Source organism: Musa acuminata, unplaced genomic scaffold (genome assembly GCF_036884655.1).
Source record: "Musa acuminata AAA Group cultivar baxijiao unplaced genomic scaffold, Cavendish_Baxijiao_AAA HiC_scaffold_1051, whole genome shotgun sequence".
NCBI classification, from domain to species: Eukaryota; Viridiplantae; Streptophyta; class Magnoliopsida; order Zingiberales; family Musaceae; genus Musa; species Musa acuminata.
The window spans coordinates 62,195-75,306 of record NW_027021265.1 but is presented as its reverse complement, the minus strand read 5'-3'; the positions used below and the strand labels follow the sequence as shown (position 1 = coordinate 75,306).

General features: G+C 42.0%; 2 protein-coding genes across 2 annotated transcripts; one reads left to right on the top strand and one right to left on the bottom strand.

Moving 5' to 3' along the window:
• The first annotated feature begins 4,578 nt into the window (after positions 1-4,578).
• LOC135665975 (IQ domain-containing protein IQM1-like) lies at positions 4,579-7,113 on the top strand. Its single transcript, XM_065177438.1, has 9 exons — positions 4,579-4,985; positions 5,075-5,189; positions 5,274-5,339; positions 5,423-5,511; positions 5,618-5,705; positions 5,803-5,940; positions 6,034-6,126; positions 6,252-6,353; positions 6,549-7,113. Exons 1-9 carry the CDS (start codon positions 4,579-4,581, stop codon positions 6,990-6,992), a joined length of 1,542 nt encoding a protein of 513 aa, XP_065033510.1. The 3' UTR covers positions 6,993-7,113.
• A 1,059-nt stretch (positions 7,114-8,172) lies between these two features.
• LOC135665970 (casein kinase 1-like protein 2) lies at positions 8,173-13,107 on the bottom strand (the record flags this gene model as incomplete). The annotated part of the gene is made up of 13 exons (XM_065177433.1): positions 8,173-8,547; positions 9,454-9,596; positions 9,791-9,851; positions 9,929-10,011; positions 10,144-10,270; positions 10,357-10,441; positions 10,533-10,596; positions 10,768-10,829; positions 11,322-11,392; positions 11,493-11,588; positions 12,003-12,151; positions 12,242-12,311; positions 13,033-13,107. Coding segments are annotated over 13 exons (1,371 nt in total), but the record flags the coding sequence as incomplete, so codon positions are not given.
• Positions 13,108-13,112: the final 5 nt, after the last annotated feature.

Here is a 13,112-nt window from a genome sequence, read left to right as displayed (position 1 = left end):
CCGTGGTATCATGCGACGTGGACTTCAATCACTTCATCATGCAGAACGAGGGTAGACTATTCGAGGCCAGTTATCCTGCGAGCATCCCAAAAGTTATTGGCGATTTCACGATGCTTGTTATGACCGGCGATGCGCACAAGCGCATTCGCGGCGTGGCTCTCGGCCTCTTCTCCTCCATGAAGACGCACGAGGCTGCCACTATTTCCGACATCGACAACATCGTCGTCCGGCTCATGGATTCTTGGAAGAACAAAAAGACCTTGGTTTTCTGCGATGAGACTCGCAAGGTTTTCAGCTTTCCTTACGAAAACATTTGCAAGAGAAGATAGAAATAAGCTGATGACGTTTCTTTGTGCTTCTGTCTCAGTTCACTTTCAGTGTGATAGTCAAGCATACCCTGAGCTTGAGCCCCGAAGACCCCGAGACCGAGCAGCTCCTCGATAACTACAAGACATTCATGAAAGGGTTTGTGTCAGCCCCAATAAACCTCCCCGGCACGGCCTTTGTCAAAGCTCGACGAGTAAGACATGTTATATATAGTATTCGGTGCTAGGAACATGAAACACGTTCATGGATACGATGTTTGAGATCGATTCTCCGTCGGCAGGCGAAGTTTCAGATTACAAAAATAGTGGGGGAAATCCGGGATCGACGACGGCGACAGAGGATTGCTGCAGGAGCGCCGGAGGTGGAAGGGACGAAAGATTTTCTCGACTTGCTGGAGTCCCATGGTGGCCTGGCGGAGGAAGAGATCTTTGGCCTCGTGATCGATCTTTTGATCGGAGGGTACGAGACCACCGCCATGCTCATCGCTATCATCGTCAAATTTGTAGGGAGCGATCCGGAGATTCTGAGCGAGCTCAGGGTAAGTTTTCTTCTGTCGCTCGACCCAGGCTGATTCAGACCTCAAGAGCATGTGCATGCATCGGTGCTGCGTGATGACAGGCAGAGCATGCTGCAGCGAGGAAGAAGAAAGCAGGAGATGAGCCACTGAAATGGCAGGATTACAAGGACATGCGGCTCACTCAGTGCCTCATAAACGAAGCTTTGCGTCTGGGGAACGTGGTGAAGTTTGTTCACCGCAAAGCAATAAAGCCCGTCCGATACAAAGGTATAAATGTCTTCGTGATTTGTTCTACTTGTCGAATCACAACAACAATCACTGAACTTTGATTCTTCCTGCATGCGTTATGTCGTGATCAAGAGTTCGAGATTCCTGCCGGGTGGAAAGTTCTGCCGATACTTTCCGGTGTTCATTTGGACGGTTCTCTCCACAATGATCCTTTCCGGTTCGACCCACGGAGATGGCAGGTACGAAGCCATTCTCCTCTTTCCCACTCACCATGAATCATCAGACCATGATCTTTACTGCACCGTCGCATGGTCACGTAGAACGAGGAGGTGGAGATCGCAAGGAACTTTATGCCATTTGGTGGAGGGAAAAGGTTGTGCCCTGGATCTGATCTGGCATGGTTGGACACCTGCATTTTTCTGCATCATCTGCTCCTCAAGTACTCATGGAAGACGCAGGAGGAGGATGACTGGCCCATGTCCTTCCCGTTCCTCGACTTCAAGAAAGGACTTAAGATTGCCATACAACCTCTGAGCGATCCATGTCCTTCTCAGGAGCAGGCCACAAGTTGATGTATCCACTAGTTCTTCAGTGATATTAGTGGACTGACTGCTAATGTGAGATTTGGGTAATTTCAATATCATTAGATAATAAGGAGAACAATATGTTGTATTTCTCTCGCTTCTCTCCCAATGGGTCTTTGTATGGATGGTCGATATAAAATCTATAAGAAAGTTCTTGGAAATTAGGCCAAGATCTAACGACTTTGACTGGCAGGCAACGCGGTCGGGTTTGAGTCTAATCAGATTTATATCTTCTTTGAAATTTTGTATTATTTTAACCGATTTATCGAGCAATGATATTCTTAATATTATTTCATCTCTTAGGCCATGTTACGATCTTAAGAATCGGGCATCGGCTTATATGGGTCAAAGGTCACCCCGAGAACTCGGGAATGCAAAGTTGACCTTAGAAAAATTGGTCTTCCATAAGTACCCCCAAGAAACTGAAACATAGCACACAATAACAAGTGCTGTACACCGTGCCATTGCCATGCAAGTCATCGTGATCTGCGCGAAGAGGAATATAAGCATTCAAAACAACGAACATGTGATATTGCAGAGAAAGAAAACATGAAGCTGCAGAGAGAGACTAGACATCATCATCATCGTAAACACACATAAACATAATACAGAGGACATATAAAATTTGGTTAAAATGATGGGGGCGTTTATTTATCCGAGGATAGTGTTTCTAACTCTCCAGTTTTCTACAGTAGTCCATCCCTCCTTCCGGTTTCCCGTCAAACCCTAGCGTCATACACGCCTCGTCGCACTCCTTGGAGCATTCCTGCTCGCTCACGATCCCCAGAGGAATGCACTTCTTCATGCACTCGCAGTAGCAGTTCTGGCTACCCTCGATCCTTGCGACGAAGGAAAGAAACAGCAACGCGCACATGAAGAGCGCCGTGGTCGCCTTTTGATAAGCCATTACTTCCCCTCCTCGATCCTCTCTTGTGTTCGTCTCCTCTTGAGGGTTAGGATAGGAGGAGGAGGAGGAGGAGGAGGAGGAGCGTGGGTGGGTGGAGGCTGAAACCTGTTGCTGACGGAGGAGGGAGGCAAGGATCCGGAGGACGAGCTCTAATGGAAATCGATATGGTTAAAATAGGAGCTTCTGCTCTGCTATATTAGCGTGTCGTTGCTGTCCCAAGGCAGTTGACAAGGTCAAATTCCCTTCCTTGCCAACCATCTGTCTGTCTCATCACCGGCTTTTCATGTGCGTATCTGTCACCTCTACATTTGCGTCTCACTCACCTTCTTTAGGAGTTATCCGCTAACGCCGGCAACCGTGTACGCTGAAGGCAGGGCGGGCAGTGTCACCCCTGACGGTATCTTTCTCAAGTAAACGCTCTTTGATGGTCCACACATCTGCAGAAAAGCATGGATCAGATGCTGATTGACGCCGTCGTCGTTCCAAAACATGTTTCAAGAATCACCGACCGTGTCGCGGGACGGTGGGATCACCGGGCGAATGGAGACGAAGAGGGGTTGCCAATATGAACGTCACGCTTTCACGCTCGTGAGTCACGTCTGCATCCTACGCGGCGCATGTCGGTCAACGGTCAAACGCCCAGAGCGGAGGGCACGTCCTCCATTTCACATGCCGCTTTGTGGTTTTGTTTACGCTTTGATTTTGTGCGTACGAGAAAGAATGTGCGACTTGTATCGCATATCTGATGATTCTCACATGTATAAACACTTAAATATTGAGAGGCGACTTGATTCATGGATTGTACGCGTGGGAGGTTGACCGTCCGTATGACGAAGGGCATGACGAAGGGAAACATGAAACTATCACTGCTACACACACGTTGTTGCAAACCACGCATACGCTTCTTCACCGTCCAACCTCTCGTCATCTGATTACCGCAGCAAAGTTTGAATATTAGTTTCTATTTATATAACACAGTTTTTTGCGAAAAAGAGAACACGATTAGACTTGTTTGTGGTGTAATTAATAGATAGGATGAGCTATCAGAAAAGTAATCCATGGTCAACGGAAAGTTTCGCCGCATGTTGACTTATCAAAGGCCGAGCTTCTTAGAACGTGTAGTGGCATCCAGAGGCGATACATCTGAACCCTCCGACTGGAAACGGGTGGCGATTCACCGGTCGAACCAAAGAAATCCATGGTTGTCAACCCTTCGCGGATGTCTACGATACCGCGGTCAGGTTGATCGAAACCTGTGCGTAGGGCTGCTACTCCGTACTGTGGGCACGAAGGAACCAGCACGGCTTGATCAAGACATGCGACACTATAAATTAAGCGTAGGAAGTCGTCGGAAATTGTGCAAAGCTAGCCATTCGCTTACCCTTCGTCCTCCTCTCCCACAAGGCAAGCGTTGGTTTTCGTCTTCTTCGGATCCGTCAGGTATCCCTCTCTTGCGTCTGCTTTTGTTGTATGTTGCGTCTCCTGCAGGAGCTCTCCTTTCTGGAGTACTTTTGTGCCTTGTGTTTTGCAGTTTGGAAATGGTTTCTGTAATCTACTGGCAAAAAGAGATGCGATGAGTATGTTTGGGAGAAACCCTTTCAGTTGTTACATGCTTACTTTGATCCCTCGGGTGAGGTGGTCATGTTCCAGCTGCTTAGGCTCAGCATTCATATGTATTGACCAGAGATAGAGAAATGTGTTCTAGTTTGAAGTATCTACTCAGGTTAATCAACCAGTTCTTTAATGAGGTTTAATTAACACCAGTTAACCGGCGGCGTAGTCCTCAGCCGTCACAAGTGCACCCAATGCCGTGAAAAACCGATGATTAGGCAAATACAATACTCTCAGTTCTTCTTTCTCTTTCTTTTGGATTATATGTAGCAAAGCTTCCTCCCAAGAGTCTGTTTATGTGGCATTACATTACAATGACTTCAATTCGTCACGGAATGCCGGAACTCACCCTCATAGTTTGTGTACGTTCTTCTTGACAGGGCCATACTAGTGGAATCGTAACAATGGGTCTGTCCCTGTCCTTGCTTACGTGGGCTCGGATCGAATGCATGGGGAGCAAAATAATTGGTCTGGCAGAGACAAAAGATGCTTTACTCGGATCGATTAGCTTTGGCGAGAAAGACATCAACGTGAACTTGAGGTCACTTGGTTTCAGACGAAGCGATTCATGGAAAAGGATGGCGTCCGATGTACCCAACGGCACAGCCATGGAGAAGTCTTCAAGCTTCAAGAGCTCGGAACCGGAAGTGATCCAACACGACGCTGGCTTTGCGAGGTGCCTTCCTGAGTTTTCCTCACCCAGGGCTTCGAGTGAGCTTGATGCAGCAGCTACCAAGCTGCAGAAGATGTACAGGAGTTACCGAACCAGAAGAAATCTAGCAGATTGCGCGGTTGTGGTCGAGGAGCTATGGTTAGTCTCCAATGGCACCATAATTCTTGGTTAATCTGTGTTCTACCTTTCTGCAACCTCTCTCTCTGACACTGTTACTCCCTCTACAGGTGGAAGGCATTAGACTTTGCATCGCTGGAGCATAGCTCGGTGTCATTCTTCAAAGTCGAAAAGCCAGAGACAGCAGCTTCCCGATGGGCAAGGGCGCGAACCAGAGCAGCCAAGGTAATGAAGTGAGAGCATCCAATCCATCCGTGCATTGAACTTGAACCTCTACTGCTCGTTTTGCTCATCCAATCATGTTTTCAGGTCGGGAAGGGATTGTCCAAAGATGAAAAGGCTCAGAAGCTGGCACTACAACACTGGCTGGAAGCTGTAAGAAATGAATCAACCTGTTCCAACAATATTCTTCTGCGTTAAATCTTACATGTCCTCTGATGGGTAATTCTGCTGCGCAGATCGATCCACGACATCGGTATGGCCACAATTTGCACTTCTACTACGATATCTGGTTCAAGAGCGAGAGCAACCAGCCATTCTTTTACTGGTGAGCATGGAATGCATACATGCTTCTACTAGGAGATTATTGCCTTCTGTTGATTGAACTCTCAGTGCTAACATCCTTTGCTTTCTTTCTTTTACTCATATTGAAGGCTGGATGTTGGTGATGGAAGGGAAATAAATCTTGACAAGTGCCCAAGAAACAAACTTCAAAACCAGTGCATCGAATACCTCGGACCTGTATGCACCACCTTCAACTCATTCTTCTCCTCAAGTTGCTATATGCAATGCATGAGTTCACGATGATGACTAACAACAACAAGTGTTCTGTCTGCAGAAAGAGAGGGAAACATATGAAGTCATCGTGGAGGATGGAAGGCTTGTCTACAAACAAAATAAAATGCCTGTGGCCACCGCCGAAGGTTCCAAGTGGATATTTGTTCTCAGCACATCAAGAGTGTTATACGTGGGTCAGGTAAATGTCAGGCACCATAAACCAGCATTTGGAACATCTACATGTATGTATTCTCGATGTGTCTGATATCATCTTATGTCCTACTATGGGCAGAAGAAGAAGGGGAAGTTCCAGCACTCGAGTTTCTTATCTGGGGGAGCAACGACATCCGCAGGAAGATTGGTGGCAGTAGAAGGGGTGCTAAAGGTAGGCACGTTCTCTAATGGGGAAGAGAAGCTATCGGCACCAGAATCTACATAGTAGATGACGTTAATTGGTGGAGGAACACATTCTAATTAAATCTTGTTTCCCCCTGTTCTGGTGTTCTTCAGGCCATATGGCCATACAGTGGTCATTACCTCCCAACAGAAGAAAACTTCAAGGAATTTATCGTCTTCCTTCGGCGCAACAACGTAGACCTCAGTAATGTCAAGGTAAATATATGATAAATTCTCACTCTTGGTTGAATTGTTTCTGTTCTCTGAAAACTCTCTTACAGCCTTTGCAACACTATAAAGAATGTTTTACGGACTTAATGACCGAAAAGAACAGAACATATGGTATCTTCCTCCTCCATGCATGCAAAGACTGTTGGCGTCTGTAACACGTACGATGTGTTTGATTCGCAGAGATGTTCCATCGACGACGACGATGAGCATCCGTCATTCAAGAGACGTGCCGATGAGATGGCAGTGGATTCCACTGCGGCTCGGGATGCAGCGGCGGTTGCGGAAGCTTTGCAGGAATCCAGCGAGCAAGAAAGCAGCGGTACGGAGGAAACGATGGGCGGGGAGAAGGCGTCGGAGCTCGGGGAACGCTTGCCATGCAAGTGGACGAGTGCTGCGGGGGCTCGAATTGGGTGCGTCCGGGATTACCCGACTGACCTCCAATCGAAGGCACTGGAGCAGGTGAACCTCTCGCCGAGGGTTGCTGCGTCGCCCAGCGGCCACAGAGCCCCTGTGCCATCTCCTCGACCCAGCCCCAAGGTGAGGCTTTCGCCTCGGCTTCAGTACATGGGCATTCCGAGGCCCACCGTCTCCCTCACTCTACCCAACCACAGGAGGAGATGCTGACACTGCGGCACACGCAGCTTTGGTGCACAAAGCTTCGAGTGAGCTACCAATTGCTTTTTTCCTTTCCTATTATTTTATGGAGATTACTGTAAACAAATCTTAGTTTTTTTTCTTCACTCTCTCTCTCTCTGTCTCTATATTTTTTCGTTCCGCTTGGGATTCTGAAATCCCAAAAGGAATGTAAAGAAGGATATTCTTCCTGTACTTTTAGAGAGAGATGTAGATTATGGTCCTTTTTTTCGTCTCTTGCTGGTTAATGTAATATATATACTGCCTGTAATTTGATGTTTACATCAATCTGATTAATTTACATTATGGAAGTTCAGAAGTGTAAGCACAGAGACCTTTTTAGTTGTATAAGCACAGCTCTCTTCAAGTTTGAGTTTGAGTTTAAGCTACTGGAAGAAGAGGCTAAAAAGTATCAATCTTAAAATGACTTCAAACTTAATAATGATCGGACTAACCAACAAGGAAAACTTGATTAGAAATAGAAGCCAACAGCCCATTTAGCATAGTTCATCAAAGAGAGGACAACCATACAAAGCAACAGACAGTTTTCGGTGCCATGTCAATCTTCATATGAATTGATGGATCATCTTAATTTGATTGGCCAGGCACAGAAAACCCAGAGATCATTTCAATCCCCTTGTTAGAAAGAAAAGAGAAAGAAGAAATTGAACTTTGACTGTCATTCTGGACAGATCATAAAAGGATAAAAAAAGAATCTAATCAATCTCATAAAATGATAAATCAAGAGATATCAAATCCCTATTCTTTGATAGAAATCAGAAAAAAAAAAATGCTGATCATATCAAATCATATATGGTAACTTCTAACACTCCACCGGGTAAAATACATGAATAGAAGACCTCACGCAGACGATCTGATTTAGATCTCAAAGGGTGATATTTTTAGTGTGCAAGCAAACATAAGAAATTCAAGAATAATAATGAAATAACAAGGACAGCCATGTGGTAACAGAGCATCCATGGCATGTACAACAGGAACAAGCCATGATGTTCCAACCAAATGCATGTATCCTAGACAAATCCACAAGAAGCTTCTTGGACGCTTGGACCCACCTTCTTGTCAGTGCCTTGCAGCTTTTGGGGCACCTCAAATCAGCAGTTCACATCCATAGAGGCACATACTAGCTTTTCATTTGCGACTCGAAACAAAGGGAAAGAAAAATACCAAGTTGTACTTTCATTTTAGTTAATGGATGTCTACAGAGGAACAAGGATGGAAGTCGCAGCAGGACTTGCAATTTCTATAACTGGTTCCTTTCCTCGCTATCAAAATTAAGGCCCTCGATGCCTTTGAGCGTGGACTCGTAATTCTTGATTGCAGATGGTTTCCTTCCAGATGAAGTATGCTTGTGCTCTGCAGGCGAATTTCTTTGAGCACTCGAAACCTTGTGGAAAGTCACTGGGCTGGCCTCAGCAGTACGAGTGCGAGATTGATCTGTGTCAGGGCCCACCATGTCTCGGCTACTAGAAACAGCAGCTCGCCTTGATGAACCGCTTGATCGTCCCATAAAGGTTGAACTGGAAAACTAATATGCACACATTCCAGATCAGGAATTACACAAAACATAATCAACCATATCTCGCAAAGCTATATCCATACATCTGTGATTCCATGCACCAAAAAGTTGATTCAATATTTTCAAGCTAAAATCATAAAGCTATACGCAACCCCAAATCAATTATATATCTGGAGTGATAATCTCCATTGTTGATCAAAGAGTTTAAATAAAAATTACAAGATCAAATAGCCTAAATGAGAATCATAGACACGTTCGTCCATTATGATGAAAAATAGAAGACCAGCTAGTGGCAACATAACCACTAATTTTAAAGCTAGCAGACCACTAAAAAACCTTATGAACATTTAACAGTAATAAATTCATTTATTTTCCATGTACTACAATTTTAGATGAGAAACCCACCATTTCTAATTTTTAAAATATTTTATGCTATTGTCCTTTTAATTGATTATTTAGAGATCACAAACCCATCATGATTACTAAAATTTCATTCTATACATGTCTGGAAGAATAAAGGTATAATGAAGCCTTATGAATATTTTTTTTAACTAAAATAGAAACTTGTATGCTTACTACGACAGGTACAAAGTTAGCCCATAATATCTGGGTGTATTAACAACAAAATATCAGAGGGTCACTTCCCTCTTCAAAAACCCCAATACTTGGTGACCCTAGCATGACTAGTTAACCACTTTATCATAAAAAACAAGTCTGATAGAGTGTTCAACAAAGTCTTTTAAGAAGCAGCGAACATTTTGAACTACTTTTAAAACATTCCATGGGATGTTGATTCTGTTATGCAACATATAAATAAGGATCTCTGAATCAGATTCAATATGAAGCCTTATGAATATTGATTCCATCAATATTGATGCTGAAAGTTAAACATAAAAGCCAGATTTGTAAACTCACCATAGCATCTTTACTGGCAGATGTATCATTCCCCACAGGGGCCTTCTGCTTTGACGAGCTGCTTGCATTTACAGGTGGAGGTGTAACTCGTCCCCGACGAGAAGGGTCCATAGCCAACCAACCACTTGCCCTTCCTTCCTCACCTGTGCAGTCTTATAAGTTTATCACTCCAAATTATGAAGATGGAATCAGTAAATTCTTTTGAACATGCTAGTATGTGTAATAGATTAAGAACATATGTGCTTTGCAGGTCATGCAATGCAAATATAACAACCAATAAAGAGTAGTAATGAGAATAAGATCCACAGAGGAAAAGGGGAGAGAGAGAGAGAATCACCTGACTGCCTATCATTGGCCACAGCAGGAGCCAAGCCAGAGCTTGGTCCTGCACTTGCACCCTAGGAGATAGTAGATTAGGTTATCCATTTATTAGGAAATAAAAATAAAACATATATAATATCTTCATTTGACTAACAATAGCACGTGCAGGAGCACCAGCTATCTGCGATTGCTGATACTTTAAAATGGTCCAATCAAATACATAATCAAACTGAAAACCTGAAGAAAACAGATAAACAAATCAACGAGCAAAACATGCACTTTCATTAGTTGTCATTCTTTCATTAATTAACAGAAAACTAATCATGAATTTTACATAAAGAGAAGAAAAATATAAGAAGAAAAATCAACCTTCACGGATGAAAAGGTCACGGAACAATCTCTTCAGATATCCATAATCAGGCTTATCCTCAAATCGAAGTGAACGGCAATAATGGAAGTACGAAGCAAACTCTGAAGGATATCCCCTGCATAAAGCCTAAGGGTACAACAAAAATTTCTATTATAGAAACTGTAGGGAAAAGACATGAAAAGCTAAATTTAATAACATAAACAAGAGTTTACCTCAATTGATGTGGCAACTTTCTTTTCACTAATTTTTTCATACTTCTGCTTCTTGGTTCCTGCTTTTAGACCTTGCCAAGGAAGGCTGAAAAAGAATAAAGAACCTACAGTTAACAATTTGAGATACCAAATTAAAAACAAAAAGGGAGAAAGGTGGTTCTACTAAATTAACAAACCTTCCTCTTAGAAAGTACATAAGAACATATCCAAGAGATTCAAGATCATCCCTCCTGCTTTGTTCTAAGCAGAAGTAAAACAAAAGTCAGAATCAAGAAAGAACAACAAAAGAATGGCATAAAAAGATACAGGAAATACAGGTTAGAATATTTAAGAAAAAAAAACTAATCAACTTATACAATCAGATCTGTAACAGCGTGAAAAAAAGATGATATGGGAAAAAACTCTGCATACCTATGCCGAGATGTGTGTTCACACTCGCATATCTTGCTGTCCCAGTCAAATTTTTGTTCTCTCTGCAATAGATTACAAGAACATTAAAAATGATGGTACCTTCTTGCAACCTGCAAATGGCGCACAACGTTCCATATGATTTAAAAAGCCTCTAGCATTGTCATGCCAATTCAAACATACTGTTCAATGAAGGACTAGGATGGAAGTACTCATGAGTATATATGAGATGCAAACTTCAGAAAAATAGACACTTGTTTTACTTGTAATATGAAAATTGATTTAAACAGACTGAAACTGGAAACAAAAAGCTAAACATCTTCAATCTTTATATATTTTGGCCACAGATTTATTTAAAAAGTGAAAAAGAAAAGTCATAAACCACAAAACTGCCTCCATATGCCTTCACCTTGAAAAACAACAGCACAGCTTATAGCAATTTTTGAAAGAGAAATTTCACAACAATTAGCTAACAAAAGATCCGTCAGTTTCAAACATCAGATACAACAGCAACAAGAGAAATACTTCTTCACATTGCTTAGTCGATTATATCTCACCTATATGGAATATGCTGATGTGTTGAAGTATCCCTATACTTCTTTGCCAGACCAAAATCAATTATGTAAACCTACATGGAAATGCAAAAGCAACTCGATGAAGCAAATTATGATCTTAGTCATTAGCAAATAAGAAATTTACAAAAAACTAAATAAATTTCAGAGGCACACCTGATTAGCTCGTCTGCCAAGACCCATAATAAAATTATCTGGTTTGATGTCCCGGTGCAGAAAGGACTTAGAATGCACAAATTCCACTCGATTAATCTGAAGTGAGAAATCTTGAAAGATCAGGTACAGCCATATAACTTGGCAATTCAGAACAACCTTATTATCAATTTTGTAAAAATACGAAACCCATGATTAGTGTAGTAAAGTAGAAAGTATGAACGCATTTGGTAAAAAAGGTTAAGCTAAGAGGCGTTTCAAGAAAGCATGAAATTACTTGGTTGATGAAATGAAGGAAAATGAAAATCAATTGAACAAAAGAATATGGTGGCCATCCATAAAGAAAAGAAGCCTTCATACAAGAGAAAGGAAGTTAGAAGAAAGAACTAAGTATGGAAAGTAGATGCATGCTAAAAAGATATTAAATTGACAGATGCAAGGATAAATCCAACATGTTCTCAAAGTTGAAAAGTATCATGTCATTTCAGAGAGGAGACTGCAGCAATAGCATACCATCTGATCCGCAAGCATCAAAACAGTCTTCAGAGAGAGTTTACGGCTGCAAAAGTTGAATAAATCTTCAAGACTTGGTCCTAGTAAATCCATTACAAGGACATTATAATCACCCTCAACACCAAACCACCTCACATTAGGGATTCCAGCTGTCCCAAAAAAAAAAAGGAAACAATAGTAAGAAATTTAAAAGTTTAACCTAACTGCCTGACAACAAAAGGGTTTAAAATTTTCATTACTTCCTCCTTGCAGGATCTTGTAGAGCTTTGATTCATATAGCAACTGCGGGTGCTTTGTCTTGACGTTTTCCTAACAAACAAGGACAGCACATAAAGACATGAAAAATTATCAAAGCCATTACAAGTACTTGATGCATCCAGAGGATAAAATGTTCAAAGCCTAACCTATAAATGACCACCTCATACACACTCGTCAAAACAACTTCAAATTTCAACTCTCTCTTGAGAGACGCAAGACAACATAAAAGCACACACATTACACAAGTGATATCCAGAAAACTGTGACATACTTAGGAGAACAAAAAAAATACAAGAGAAAGTGATTGAAAAGTTCCAAGTGATAGTAAAAACATTATCAAAGGGAGTTTGTTCTTATCCCGGACCTAAGCAAGGACATCTACATGGAAAACTAAGGTTGCCAAAGCAAACTGTGTGATCTTCAGACAGAATCAGTTCTTATGGATGCCATGCATGTGAACGATTTATTAAAAAAAGAAGGTTTTGTTTAGCATATCTAATTTGTCAGCTGACAAAGGATACCAGTATATTGAATTTTAAAGAAAAAATCCGTACAAGTATTTTCAGCTAACATGATTCAAATTCAAGGGAGAAAAAGGAGACTCCAGGAATGTTCATAAAACTATAATATATATGTATATAAAGCTCAAAATAAGAATGCATTAAGCACAATATATAAGTGAAACGATAGTATCTGATCATCCAATCTAGCATGACAATCTAATCGAACATTATAATAAACGCAAATCCAAAACAACGAAAGCTATACTTACGAGCTTAATTGCAACTTCCTCGTTCGTTTGGATATTAGTACCTGCAAGCACGAGAAGAATCAGAAATCCCCAAAGAGGCA

Bases quoted from the DNA above. Each gene is read 5' to 3' on its own strand.
- LOC135665975 (XM_065177438.1), top strand. From the start codon at position 4,579: ATGGGTCTGTCCCTGTCCTTGCTTACGTGGGCTCGGATCGAATGCATG. The intron at 5,190-5,273 runs GTAATGAAGTGA...TCATGTTTTCAG, and splicing joins CGCGAACCAGAGCAGCCAAG to GTCGGGAAGGGATTGTCCAA. The intron at 5,340-5,422 runs GTAAGAAATGAA...TCTGCTGCGCAG, and splicing joins TACAACACTGGCTGGAAGCT to ATCGATCCACGACATCGGTA.